This window comes from Oncorhynchus nerka, linkage group LG9a, assembly GCF_034236695.1.
Source record: "Oncorhynchus nerka isolate Pitt River linkage group LG9a, Oner_Uvic_2.0, whole genome shotgun sequence".
Lineage (NCBI taxonomy): Eukaryota > Metazoa > Chordata > Actinopteri > Salmoniformes > Salmonidae > Oncorhynchus > Oncorhynchus nerka.
The window spans coordinates 27,265,975-27,279,363 of record NC_088404.1 but is presented as its reverse complement, the minus strand read 5'-3'; the positions used below and the strand labels follow the sequence as shown (position 1 = coordinate 27,279,363).

At 43.5% G+C, this 13,389-nt stretch overlaps 1 protein-coding gene and 1 pseudogene across 1 annotated transcript; both read right to left on the bottom strand.

The window, feature by feature from the left end:
• Positions 1-77: 77 nt before the first annotated feature.
• On the bottom strand, positions 78-6,860 carry actr6 (actin related protein 6). Its single transcript, XM_029667804.2, has 11 exons — positions 6,650-6,860; positions 5,325-5,442; positions 5,121-5,189; positions 4,851-4,974; positions 4,488-4,623; positions 4,113-4,169; positions 3,885-3,983; positions 3,450-3,528; positions 1,410-1,581; positions 1,157-1,295; positions 78-1,021 (listed from the first exon to the last, which is right to left on the bottom strand). Exons 1-11 carry the CDS (start codon positions 6,715-6,717, stop codon positions 892-894), a joined length of 1,191 nt encoding a protein of 396 aa, XP_029523664.1. The 5' UTR covers positions 6,718-6,860; the 3' UTR covers positions 78-891.
• Positions 6,861-7,026: 166 nt separating this feature from the next.
• LOC115134132 (E3 ubiquitin-protein ligase Hakai-like) lies at positions 7,027-13,105 on the bottom strand (annotated as a pseudogene).
• Positions 13,106-13,389: the final 284 nt, after the last annotated feature.

Sequence of the window (13,389 nt, the reverse complement as noted above, 5' to 3'; positions counted from 1 at the left end):
AATACAAAAACATGCTTTGTCTCTCTTTGAAAATGTAGGATTTACCATGACTGGAAGGCATGCACAAACTTGCCATATTTCCATGATCACTCATAGCCACCAATTTATTCTGGAGTTGAGTTGAAACTGATATCATACTACCAGCTACACCCAGTTTCATTTGGTACAAAGTACAGATATGTCAGTGCCTTCTATGCACAGGTAACAATATAAACCTAATCAGCATAACAGTATAACAACAGCATATATAATGCTTCAGGCCATACTTATTTTCCACCATAATTTGCAAATAAATTCATTAAAAAATCCTACAATGTGATTTTCTGGATTTTTTTTCTCATTTTGTCTGTCATAGTTAAAGTGTACCTATGATGAAAATTACAGGCCTCTCATATTTTTAAGTGGGAGAACTTGCACAATTGGTGGCTGACGAAATACTTTTTTGCCCCACTGTAGTTGATAGTAAAGCTGAATCTGTAAGTAGGGGGGAAATAATGATCAACATCTAACGGACTCTTGAGGAATGTGTTTACTTAGCAAATAAACTCACTGGAGCAATTTAATGATGAGTGAGGGGCTTTAGGGGTGGTTTGTTACTGTATTGAGTTAGAATTTTGTTTTATGGTTTGCCAGCAAACCCAGTGGTAAATTTGAATTGGTAAGTTCTACACTCCTTTGATGGGCACTACCTGTGATTCAATGTTCACACATTTATAATGATAGCCGAAGACGTAAGAATGTGAAGTCTGCATCCCAATAACAGTACTAGAAATCTGAATTCAAATGACATTTTCAGTTTAAAAAAAATGTAATTGTTGGATCTGCTGTAGTTGCTTCAGCCATCCTCTGTCCAATGACCTTTGTGAGACATATGATTACAACTAAAGTCCTTTAGATATCAAACTTTTCTTCACAAATGAAATGTCCATTCTCCTCATAGTCTTCGCGAGTGACCACCATCTCATCAAAGTCTGGGTTTTCTGCCAGGAGCTTGCCTCCTTCCCATGGGTAGGAGATTGGACTACGGACAGAGAAAGGTAACGTGTTCATTTACAAATCAGTGATAAGATTTTACTCCCTAAATAAAAATGTTAAGCCTTGAAAAGTAGTTGCAAACTAGTGTTTATTTCTTCTTCACTCTTCTAAATAGACTCACTTGGGTGGCTGCAGCACAGAAACCTGGAAGTCGGTGGGGGTGAGGGAGCGGACCTCTTTGTACACCCGATCTCTGAACCCTGGGAACAATGTGTTACCCCCAGTGAGGACAATGTTCTTGTAGAAGTGGGGCTGCATCTCTATACAAGGAAACAGGAGAGAAAATTACATTTTATTTCATTGACACCTCTTCACCCTTCACCAATCTCTTGTATGGCTGTGAGTGAAAGTGTGATGACTGTTCTTTCTCCTACCCTCTGGCATGTTGTTGATGGAGTTGACTAGCGCTTCAGGGATGCCGATCTCATGGATGCCGATGTCTGAGGGGTGAAAGAGCATCTCTGGGACGGCAAACCTCTCATTGGCCAAGCGCAGGATCTGCTCTCCAGTCTTGTATTTCCCTGTGAAGTTCATCTCCTCTCTTGGCTGGGGAAGACACAGAGGATGGTCAGAGAACAGGAGACTACTCCATCCACAACCTCCTTAAATTATAAAGTAAATTCTGCAAAAAAATAAACGTCCCCTTTTCAGGATCTTGTCTTTCAAAGATAATTTGTAAAAATCTAAATAACTTCACAGATCTTCATTGCAATGGGTTTAAACACTGTTTCCCATGCTTGTTCAATGAACCATAAACATTTAATGAACATGCACCTATGGAACGGTTGTTAAGACACGGACAGCATACAGATGTAGGCAATTAAGGTCACAGTTATGAAAACTTAGGACACTAAAGAGGCCTTTCTACTGACTGAAAAAACAACAAAAGAAAGATGCCCAGGGTCCCTGCTCATCTGCGTGAACGTGCCTTAGGCATGCTGCAAGGAGGCATGAGGACTGCAGATGTGGCCATGGCAATAAATTGCAATGTCCGTACTGTGAGATGCCTAAGACAGCGCTACAGAGAGACAGGACGGACAGCTGATCGTCCTCGCAGTGGCAGACCACTAACAACACCTACACAGGATCAGTACATACGAACATCACACCTGCGGGACAGGTACAGGATGGCAACACAACAACTACCCGAGTTACACCAGGAACGCACAATCTCTCCATCAGTGCTCAGACTGTCTGTAATAGGCTGAGAGAGGCTGGACCAGGGGCTTGTAGGCCTGTTGTAAGGCAGGTCCTCACCAGACATCACTGGCAACAACGTCGCCTATGAGCACAAACCCACCATTGCTGGACCAGACAGGACTGGCAAAAAGTGCTCTTCACTGATGAGTCACGGTTTTGTCTCACCAGGGGTGATGGTCGGATTCGCATTTATCGTTGAAGGAACGAATGTTACATCGAGGCCTGTACTCTGGAGCGGGATCGATTTGGGGGTGGAGGTTCCGTCATGGTCTGTGGGCGGTTTGCAGGCAATCTCAACGCTGTGCGTTACAGGGAAGACATCCTCCTCCCTCATGTGGTACCCTTCCTGCAGGCTCATCCTGACATGACCCTCCAGCATGACAATGCCACCAGCCATACTGCTCTTTGTGTGCATGATTTCCTGCAAGACAGGAATGCCATGGATGTCCTCCCTGTAACACACAACATTGAGATTGCCTGCAATGACAACCAGCTCAGTCTGATGACGCACCGCCCCAGACCATGACGGAACCCCCACCTCCAAATCGATCCCGCTCCAGAATACAGGCCTCGGTGTAACGCTCATTCCTTCGACGATAAACGCGAATCCGACCCTCACCCCTGGTGAGACAAAACCGTGACTCGTCAGTGAAGAGCACTTTTTGCCAGTCCTGTCTGGTCCAGTGATGGTGGGTTTGTGCCCATAGGCGACGTTGTTGCCAGTAATGTCTGGTGAGGCATGGCCAACGAAGAGCCCAGATCTCAATCCCATTGAGCACGTCTGGGACCTGTTAGATTGGAGGGTGAGGGCTAGGGCCATTCCCCCCAGAAATGTCTGGGAACTTGCAGGGGCCTTGGTGGAAGAATGGGGTAACATCTCACAGCAAGAACTGGCAAATCTGGTGCAGTCCATGAGGAGGAGATGCACTGCAGTACTTAATGCAGCTGGTGGCCACACTGACTGTTACTTTTGATTTTGACCCCCCTTGGTTCAGGGACACATTATTCCATTTCCGTCAGTCACATGTCTGTGGAACTTGTTCAGTTCATGTCTCAGTTGCTGAATCTTGTTATGTTCATACAAATATTTACACATGTTAAGTTTGCTGAAAATAAACGCAGTTGACAGTGAGAGGATGTTTTTTTTGTGCTGAGTTTAGGTGTAACAATGAACGGAAAGTGGGTTCAAATAAATGCGTGTGAAGAATCCATACCTTGCAAAAGCCCTTCTTGATGGAGCTGAAATCTGGTAGCACATAATCTCTCATCACTGTGTTGTCCTCTCCTTTTAACCTGCAAACAGAGTCGATCACCACCTTTAAATCAACACTCACTCAATGGTCTCACTTGTCTCACTTATCTACTGACATAACTGCTTCAATTAAATAGTAGCCTACAAGTTTGGGGCGGCAGGTTAGCGCGTTGGGCCAGTAACCGAAAGGTTGCTGGATCGAATCCCCGAGCTGACAAGGTAAAAATCTGTAATTCTGCCCCGAACAAGGCAGTTAACCCACTGTTCCCCGGTAGGCCATCGTTGTAAATAAGAATTTGTTCTTAACTGACTTGCCTAGTTAAATAAATGCACATACAGACTTGTGTCTAGTTTAGCAGGCGAGACGATGCTCTAATAAAAATGAAAATGTCCTTACTGTGCTATATCCATGTCCTTGTAGAAATCCTGGGATACATAGCACACATCCTCTTTCACCTGATTGATCACATGGGTCTCATCCATGACATGCAACTGCCTGTTGAGGAAGGACATTCAGCGCAATAAAATTATATCAATTACAATTCTGCACAAACACGTGACATTGGAGGAGCTGTATAAAACTATGAACACAATAGTCAATGTCAGTTTGACATGACAGTCTTACCTATATGAAATAATCTCCTTCAAATGGTTGGTCAGTAGCTTGCCTCCTACGTTGATCCTACAAAGGGAAATAAAATGAAACTATGGTCAACTCAAAGTAGTGCTACATGCTAATAGCTAAATCCCAAAACCATGTCGCATTAGCTTTAGGGCACAGCACAAATAAATAACACCAAAGGCTCTGATATTTCATAAAATATGTATTTTTAAGACGTCCATGTGGAGGTTACAGGTTCGGTAAAAGGTGTATATAATACAATTGTGATCTGAAATATTCCAAACTCATTTTGAATCATGTCGTGGCACGTTTTTGAAAATTATAGTACTTTTTGTTAACATTTTTGCACTGTTAATGTTGAATAGCAATAGTGTTAACCTGCATATCCCATCCTTCATTTTCTTCCCCCTGCAGTAGGGGACTATGTGGGTGAAGGAGAAGCCACTGTCCACCACGATGCAGCACAGCTCCTGGTTGTTCATCTGGAAGTAGCGGTGGGCGCTCAGGGATCCAGCTGAAACAGAGAGGACATCCGCATTACACAGCCAAGTAGGAATAATTTCTACCATTATCACAGCCAGGTCTGTATCATCATAATTTAACTTGCATGGGGTTGAATTTATCATTCAGTCACAGTGTAAGATCAAAATATAGATATCTTAGATCTAGCATAGTTACTAATTGAAAACACACAAGCCTTCGGCCACTGGGGAAGTCCTTTACTGAGTACATTGAACTCACCATTAATTCTGAGAGCTGCTTGGAATTGGTATTCCTCAAACAGGATCTCATTCATGGACTCCTGAATGGAGGTGAAGTTGAAGTAGGGCTCTGTGATCACTACACTGGTGTCTGCAAAGTCCACCTGCAGCCATAACATACACATTGCAACTTCTTCCCCACTGTTATCAATCTCCACCCATCTTCAATTCCATAGGGTTACTTACACAACATTTGTGATTCAGCTAATTGTGGAAAATCATTAATCACAACACATTGGATCAACAGCACCTTAAACATTTCCTTTCCAAAGAGGTGATCCCACACTTTTCTTTGGACATCCCAATTAACAAGGTAACCCTGCAACAGAACAGACAATAAAAAGCATTTTAGTCTATCGGATGCAGTGCCCCTTTTGTCCGCCAAGCCTAGGAATAATTTACTGGCAAGATGCAGTGCAACCCCCTGGACGACACGGCCAGATCACGTGCGCACCTTTTGGAAAGGGAGAATGTAGAAAAGTCCTGAGGGATCCTTGATTTCATCCAGTTGGTTGGCGGTAAAAGTCTTCAGCCTTGACGTCTTGGAGCGAAACTGACAATTTGGGATAACGCTATGGGAAAAGAGAAACAAGAGCACTCTGCTTGAAATCGAAGAGGTCTGCCGGTTAAAGAGGTAGTTTAGGATTTTACAACTTAATGTTAGATGGTTCCTCATCCTGCAAGTAGTCTATGGGCCAGGATAAACTGTAATCAATGGTTCAGTTTTCTTTACACAGCCACTACAAACCTAACTATATTTAGATTTGTTTTTTACATGCCCACATCACTTCCGTTGATCTTAACTTGCAGTGGCTTAAGTTAGCTGAAGTTTGCAGTGGCTGTTTAAAGAAAACCAAACCGTGCACTACAATTTCTCATGGCTCGAAAACAACTTTCAGGGTTAGGAACCATCTAAAATCAAGTTGTAAAATCCTGAAATACTCATTTAAAAAGGTATGAATATTATTGATATTTCCCATTGATTATTGAAGTTATAAATGCCCCATTAGCTAGTACGACTATTTCTCTATTACCCAAATTAAAGGTTTTATTACTCCATTGTTTACAAACAAGAACATAAAGCTTCAAAATATCATGTACATGTCATGAAGTGTCAGTCCTTGCATCTAGCTAGAGAACAGTCTATGCATTTGAGAGGGAGCTCATTTCCCTAGCCCCATCTGTATAGATGGGTTAGCTGACAAATTCAGGAAAACGATGTGCACGCATCAATGGGGCAGAAATCCATGAGTTTTTGTGATTCTGGATGGCCAGATAGCTACCAACAATGACAAACTGCCCTGTGGGGAATCGTAAGTGACTGGTTGCAACAACTTTAATCAAGCTGTTTATACCATCCTGTCTTGTTCTGACTGATTTCATGTCAATGCTAATATGGATCAAATCTAGTTAACCAATAAGTAACGAAGTATTTGAGAGACAAGTGCTCATTGTGGAAATGTATTTATGTTAAATATAAACATTGGAGACGAAATATTAGTTTACACGTTGTCAACAATCTAAGAATCCCGCATGTTTTGCCTCAGTTGCTACTGAACAACCAACCCGTCCATACCAAAACAAGTGACGGGGCTCCCGTTTAGCTGAAAAACGAATCACAGATTGAAGCTTTAACCATCCGATCTGATTATTCCCTTGAAATTGGTCACAATAATAATGCATTTTTTTCTATAAAACATAGAACAATAAAAAGCACAACGGTATGTGTATCCAGTTATATTTGTTAGCTAGCATCATAGCTTGTAACGTTAATGTTACCTGACTTTTTCGTGGCTGTATCCAATTTTGGCCGAATAAGCTCCGTTATCAAGAACTAAAGTGGTCATTTTCTGACTTTACCAGGGCCACTTAAACTGTAGTTCAATAAACAATCAAACTACAGTAGCTAGCTACATAGCTGAGCAAATATCGAATTTATCGTGCGCTCTTCTAGCGTGCTTCTTTCTGGCCAATCATAGCTCAAGAAATGTGTCCTTCCAATAGTTGGCCCGGGAGGAAGCGAGTCTGACAACAATAGTTCCGGGCCTGTACCAACAAACACGGGCATTTATTCGCATCTTGAAAATCACAATCCACTAATTTCCGACAGTGTAAAATATACGCCTACAAGGTCCTCCACAATAACATGATCAAACGGGGGTATGCAACCTTTATTGTAATAACATTTGGTTAAAAAAACTCAGTTGCTTACATTTCAGAAATGGCAGGTATTTTTGATCATTATTTTCATATCAGTACATTCATTTTGTTTAACATCTCACCCAAAATATGAATGGCCAATGCCTCCACACAATGTACCAAAGACATTAAATCATTTTTGTAACCATACATTTAATCAAATTCTATCCCATTGAAAAATTCACCAGACATTACATATTTGGAAAATGACAAAATAACATTTCCATGTGTCTGAATAAGGCTTGATTTCAGACAAATTAAATTAAGTTCAGTCTTTCACAATTAATTTGATGAGAATTCAAAAACATAGAAACTATTTCTAAAATCTATTGAGATGTTCAGAAAACCTGAAGTGAGTATACAGGTTATCATTAGTTCCACTCACTCATATAGGCTCCATATTTAAACTAATCAACACAATGTAATGTCTGAACTCTGAACTAGGTTTTGTGGGTGAGGTTACTGATAGTAAGGGTGGTAGCGGGACTGGTCTGTGTGCTGGGGAGGACCAGGCATCTGGCCATGGGGTGGGGGCCCCTGCATGCGGGGTGGGTGAGTGCCCCTGGGGGCTGGCCACATCCCTGGGCTCAGTCCCCCGGGCTGATTAAAGGGCGGGCTAAGAGTGCCCGATCCTGCTGCATGGAGCTTGGATTGTAGTGGTGGGGAGGGGGCGTGTTAACAGGAGGACCACCGTGTTGGGGCAGAGGGCCTGGGGGAGGTGGGTGGTTCATGTAGGGAGGCATCTGGCCCATGATGTGTCCGGGTGGTGGGGTGATAGGAGGCAGGCCTGAGGACATGGGAGGGACCTGGTTGTAGACCAGATGAGACGTCCCGGAGCCCTGAGGCAGGTGCTGCATAGAGTGGCTGAGGGTGGGTGGCGGCTGAGGGGGTGGGCCGTAGTGCTGCTGCTGGGGTGGGAGGGCCATCAGGTGGTGGGGCTGGCCAGGGTAGTCTCCCTGATGCTGGTGGGGAGGGGGCATGCCCTGGGCAGGCTGGGGAAGGGGCGAGTCCCCAGAGTCATCCTGAATGGGCACAGTGATGAGGTTGCTGTGCTTGCGAGTAGTCAACGTGGCAATGCGGAACGTCTCCTGACCCAGTGGGGGGCGATGGAGACCAGAGGGTCCCAGTTCAGAGGAGGGGGTTGACGGCGAGGCGTGAGGGGGCTGACCATAGGGGTCGTGTCCCTGCAGCTGTGGGGGTATGAGGGGGTGTCCTTTGGCCAGGTGGGGCAGTGGTAGTCGACGGAAGTGGTCAGGTGGCTCTGAGGCCAGTTGTGGATGCAAGGGCTCTAGACGTGGTAGAATGCCCCCTCCTGCAGCCTTGGATGCCCTCATGTGTCGGTGGTTGACATGGGCCTGCAGGTCGCGCTGGGACAAGTAGGTGCGCTTGCAGCCCGGAACGATGCTGCACATGTAGAGGAGGCCCCGCAGGCACTGCTCGATCCGCTGGACCGGATCTGTGCAGCTGTATATGGTGAGACTAATCTCAGGGGTTTAGTAAGGGAAGTGGAGCCAGCGACAACACACGCATTACATCAACACATGCTTTGAGACTTAGCAGAGAGACTAGACTGTGCACTCACAATGTGAGGGAGATAGCTCACAACAGTTCATGACTAATTTAACTTGTACAGTATAATCGAACGCAAAGGTTTGAGAGGCAATTTACCCTGGACACATCTTTTCCATCTTCTTCTCATGGAGCAGGGCACAATCATAGCAAAATACATGCTTGCAGGGAATCTATGGAAGAGGAACAATGTTAGCACACATGAGCGCCAAGTGTCAAGCACAGGAGGCTGGTGAGGAGAGGACGGCTCATATTCGTGGCTGGAACAGAGTAGATGGATTGGCATCAGACACATGGAAACCATGTGTTTAATGTATTTGATACCATTCCCCTGATTCCGCTCCAGTCATTACCACAAGCCTGTCCTCCCCAATTAAGGTGCCACCAACCTACTGTGGTGTCAAGGCATAAAAATGAATGAATAAAGAGTGTGGATTATAGTTACTTGCAGAAATATTCCTAGTGAGGGAAGGAGGCATAAACTTACCATGCGTCCATAGAGCTTTATGGGAAGGCCACATATCTCACAGAAATGAACTGGCGTGTCGTCCTTTTCGCCAACCAGATTCAGCTGAAGAGACAAAACTAATATTTTCACATTTAGCTGTCTTTGAAAGAATACACACAATATGCAGCCTGCAACAAATTAGAGGAGTAACTGTGTTTTAGAAGAAATATAGAGATGGACACTTACTTTGTAGTCCCAGAACACGGGCTGAGGGAACCTCCTCTGGTTGCCTAACGCATCTCCAGACTTGCGCTCAAATCTATCTTCCTGCTTGAACCCAAAGCCCTCTAGAACATTAAGGAATACAATTGACATGAATGGCAATTCTGGATGTGCTTCTCTCTCCTTCAAGCCACCATCATGCTTACCTTCATCATTAGACTGGGTTTTGGAGGGCAGTCTGCTTAAGGGTCTCTGTGAGTGGTTAACAGCCTTGTTTCTGACTGGCTGCTTGGATATCAGCTTAATGGGGATCCGTCTGCGTACATCAGGGCCCCCAAGAATGCCTGAACCATCAGTGCCTTGTAGATCAGTGTCTAAAAATAATCATGTCACAATGTCAATAGCCATAGCTAGTTCAATGTGCACATTTATCTTTTTCAACTTGTTGGCTGTAACTGTTCAAACTAATGCTTGGGTCATAGATTATTATCTTCTAAGGTCTCTGCTTGGGCTAGTGTCAGTGGTCACAAAACATGCTTATATCCTGCCTTTCTAGTTTGCTAGTTGTTTGCATGCTAACTTCAACATGTTACTGTTGCATAGTGGTGTTACATGGGCTATTGGGTTGCATTTCTGTGGGATACGTATAGACCTTTACCTAACTACCAATATCAACTACAACAATATAATATGTATACAGCTAGCTAGCTAACGTTGGCCATAAGCATATAGCTACTATAGCTCGCTAGCCAACTGACAATAATGCGAGCTAGGCAGTGCTAGCCCTCAAAGGCCTTGAGGCCAATACAGTTTCCTGTCTGTGTTTTCGGCTCTAGCTACCTACAGGAAACACTGCATAATAATAAAAGCCACTGCAACGCAAAATGTATCATATGTACACCAGACAAATAGAATAAATGGATGTACACATAGAAACTCCTCACCATTTTGGTACATTATCAAATTATTGACGCATTGCAGTATGGGAAAGGATTGTTCTTCTTCTTTACATTTGTATTGGCCCGATCGCAACCAACTGAAAGGCGTATACAGCGCCACCAACTGTACTGGAGTGTGAGGCCAGTCGCAGCCTTCCTAGTCATCTACTGTAGTTCTCTTATCTGGTCGTGTGTTTCTGCCTACTGTTCTGGAGTGCGAATTCATTACACGATGTGAGACAAAAAGGGAAAGGAAAAAAGACTGGGAAAAGGGAAGAACAATTGCCCTACTGCCTAACCTGGGGCGGCAGGTTAGTTGAATATTGTTTTTATTTACTTTTTTGCTCTTTGGCACACCAGTATTTCTACTTACACATCATCATCTGCACATCTATCACTCCAGTGTTCATTTGCTAAATTGTAATTACTTCGCTACTATTGGCCTATTTATTGCCTTACCTCCTTACTTCATTTGCGCACACTGTATATAGATTTTCTATTGTGCTATATACTGTAAATTTGTTTATCCCATGTGTAACTCTGTGTTGTTTGTGTCGCACTGCTTTGCTTTATCTTGGCCAGGTCGCAGTTGTAAATGAGAACTTGTTCTCAACTGGCCTACCTGGATAAATAAAGGTGAAATAAAAAAGGTTAGAGCATTGATCGAATCCCGGAGCTGACAAAGTATGACGAAGTATGTCGTTCTGCCCCTGAACAAGGCATTTAACCCATTGTTCCTCGGTAGGCCGTCATTGTAAATAAGAATTTGTTCTTAACTGACTTGCCTAGTTAAATAAATAAAAAATTAAATTAAACTACACCCATTAAAACCTCACCACTATTCCATCTGATCCAACACCAGGCCAACTCTTCTGCAGTAAAATCTCATACACCCAAGTACTTTTCTGCAGCTGCCACCACATCATCTACTGTTATGTGATATACGTTCCATTTCCGCGGTAAAGTTGATAACCATGGCTATGAACGCTAACTATTGGCCTTGGCTTATTCACAAGGAGCCTCTTAGGATCCCTCGCCCTGGACCAATCTCCCTCTACTACTCTCTCCAGTGCCGCAGCATACGACACCTTCTGTACTACTTTGATCCTGGCAACCTCAACCTGCCTTTTTTAAAACTGGACACTTCGGATCTCCAGCACCATGTGTACCCCTACAGTTACAAAAGCTGAAGAACATATGCAAATCCAGGTACTTTCCGCAGGTGCTGGAGTTGTAGGCAAACTCATCGAAAACAGAAAGGAAAACGCAATGTTTTGACCCTTAGGTCTTCATCAGGTATCAATGGTGTATGATGGATACCCGATGAAGACCTACGGGTTGAAATGTTGTCATAAATAAATATCACCTGGGAGCATGAGCAGCAGTGTGCGGCGTTTTCCGTTCTGTTTACCGCTACAGTTAACACATACAACTTTTTCAACCGATACTACACATTCCTTTGTCTCATGCCCTCCTGCACACTTCTCACATCTAGGAATCTCCTTCCTACACACTGCTGCAACATGATCATAAGCTTGGCACCTAAAACATCTTAATGGGTTCGGGACAAAAGCTCTCACGGGATAACTGACATCCAAACCTGACTTTGTCGGGTAAAGACTGCATCAAAACCAGGGGTTGGTTTTGTTCTGAACAGAACCATCATTATTTTTGTGCCACTGTTCCCACCAGCGAAGTAAAATTCTGAACCGGCTCAAACCTCCCAAAAAATAACGTTCCATTCTGTTCCCTTTTAAACTTCAGAAATATATATATTTTTTACATTTAGCTCAACATTAAATTTCTTCACCAATGGATAGAGCAGTGGACTGTGCAAGCTATGTACACGCATTGGACAGACAAGTGTAGTGTAGGGTGTGACATACGACTGAAATTTTGAAGGTGAGGAGAGCAGTGGGCATGAAGTGCTGGGCATCTTATTGTTATGACATGCATGACCTGAATTAGGACCACAGAATTATACCTACGGAGGAGCGGCTTCCATGAAGGCACTTTGAATGTCTTTTGAACATCAGAGAGTTAGCCTAACTAACTCAGGAGACTGAAAATATTTGGCATGGGTCCTCAGATCCTCAAAAGGGTCTACAGCTGCACTATCGAGAGCACTGGTTGCATCACTGCCTGGTATGGCAACTGCTCGGCCTCCGACTGCAAGGCACTACAGAGGGTAGTGCATACGGCCCAGTATATCACTTGGGTAAAGCTTCCTGCCATAAAGGACCTCTATACCAGGCGGTGTCAGAGGAAGGCCCTAAAAATGGTCAAAGACTCTAGCCACTCTAGTCATAGACTGTTCTCTTTGCTACCAGACAGCAAGCAGTACCGGATCGCCAAGTCTAGGTCCAAGACGCTTCTAAACAGCGTCTATCCCCAAGCCATAAAACTCCTGAACATCTAATCAAACACCCCAGTATATAGTTTCGCTATTGTTATTTTACTGCTGTTCTTTAATGACTTATTGCTTTTATTTCTTACTCTTATTCATATTACTATAATTTTTTAACTGCATTGTTGGTTAGGGGCTCGTAAGTAAGCATTTCACTGTAAGGTCTACACATGTTGTATTCAGTGCATGTGACTAATAAAATTGTATTCGATTTGATTTGATTTGATTAACTAACGTTGGACCAGATCTAGCCCTTGATTATGACTCTCAGTTCCGTTACATTACACATAATGCCACCTACAGATTTCGAGAGCTAGATCAGAGCTAGCTAATAAGTAGCTAATGTGTGTGCAGAGAGGCACCAGAAATAAAATAAAAACACGTTTTACTTTTTTGAAGTTAATAAATCCAATGTGAAACATGATAACTATAGTATACTTAACTAGCGTTGAAAAAGTTAATCCATTGTTCTCTAATAAAAATCTCTCTCCCTAATTTCTGAACCGCCTGTAACATCAGCAGCTACAGTAGACTATGCATGCGTCAGCGAGAGGGGGAGGGCAGATAGCCTACACACACACACACACACACACACACACAGGCAAAAATCTTCAGGTGGCAGGCAGTCACTGGAATATGTTTCTGAGTGACAGTGAGGGCTTTGCATGGGCACTTATTTGTATTTTTTTTTGTGGGACTGGAAAAAAATGCCCGGAAGGTAAAATAATGTTATTAA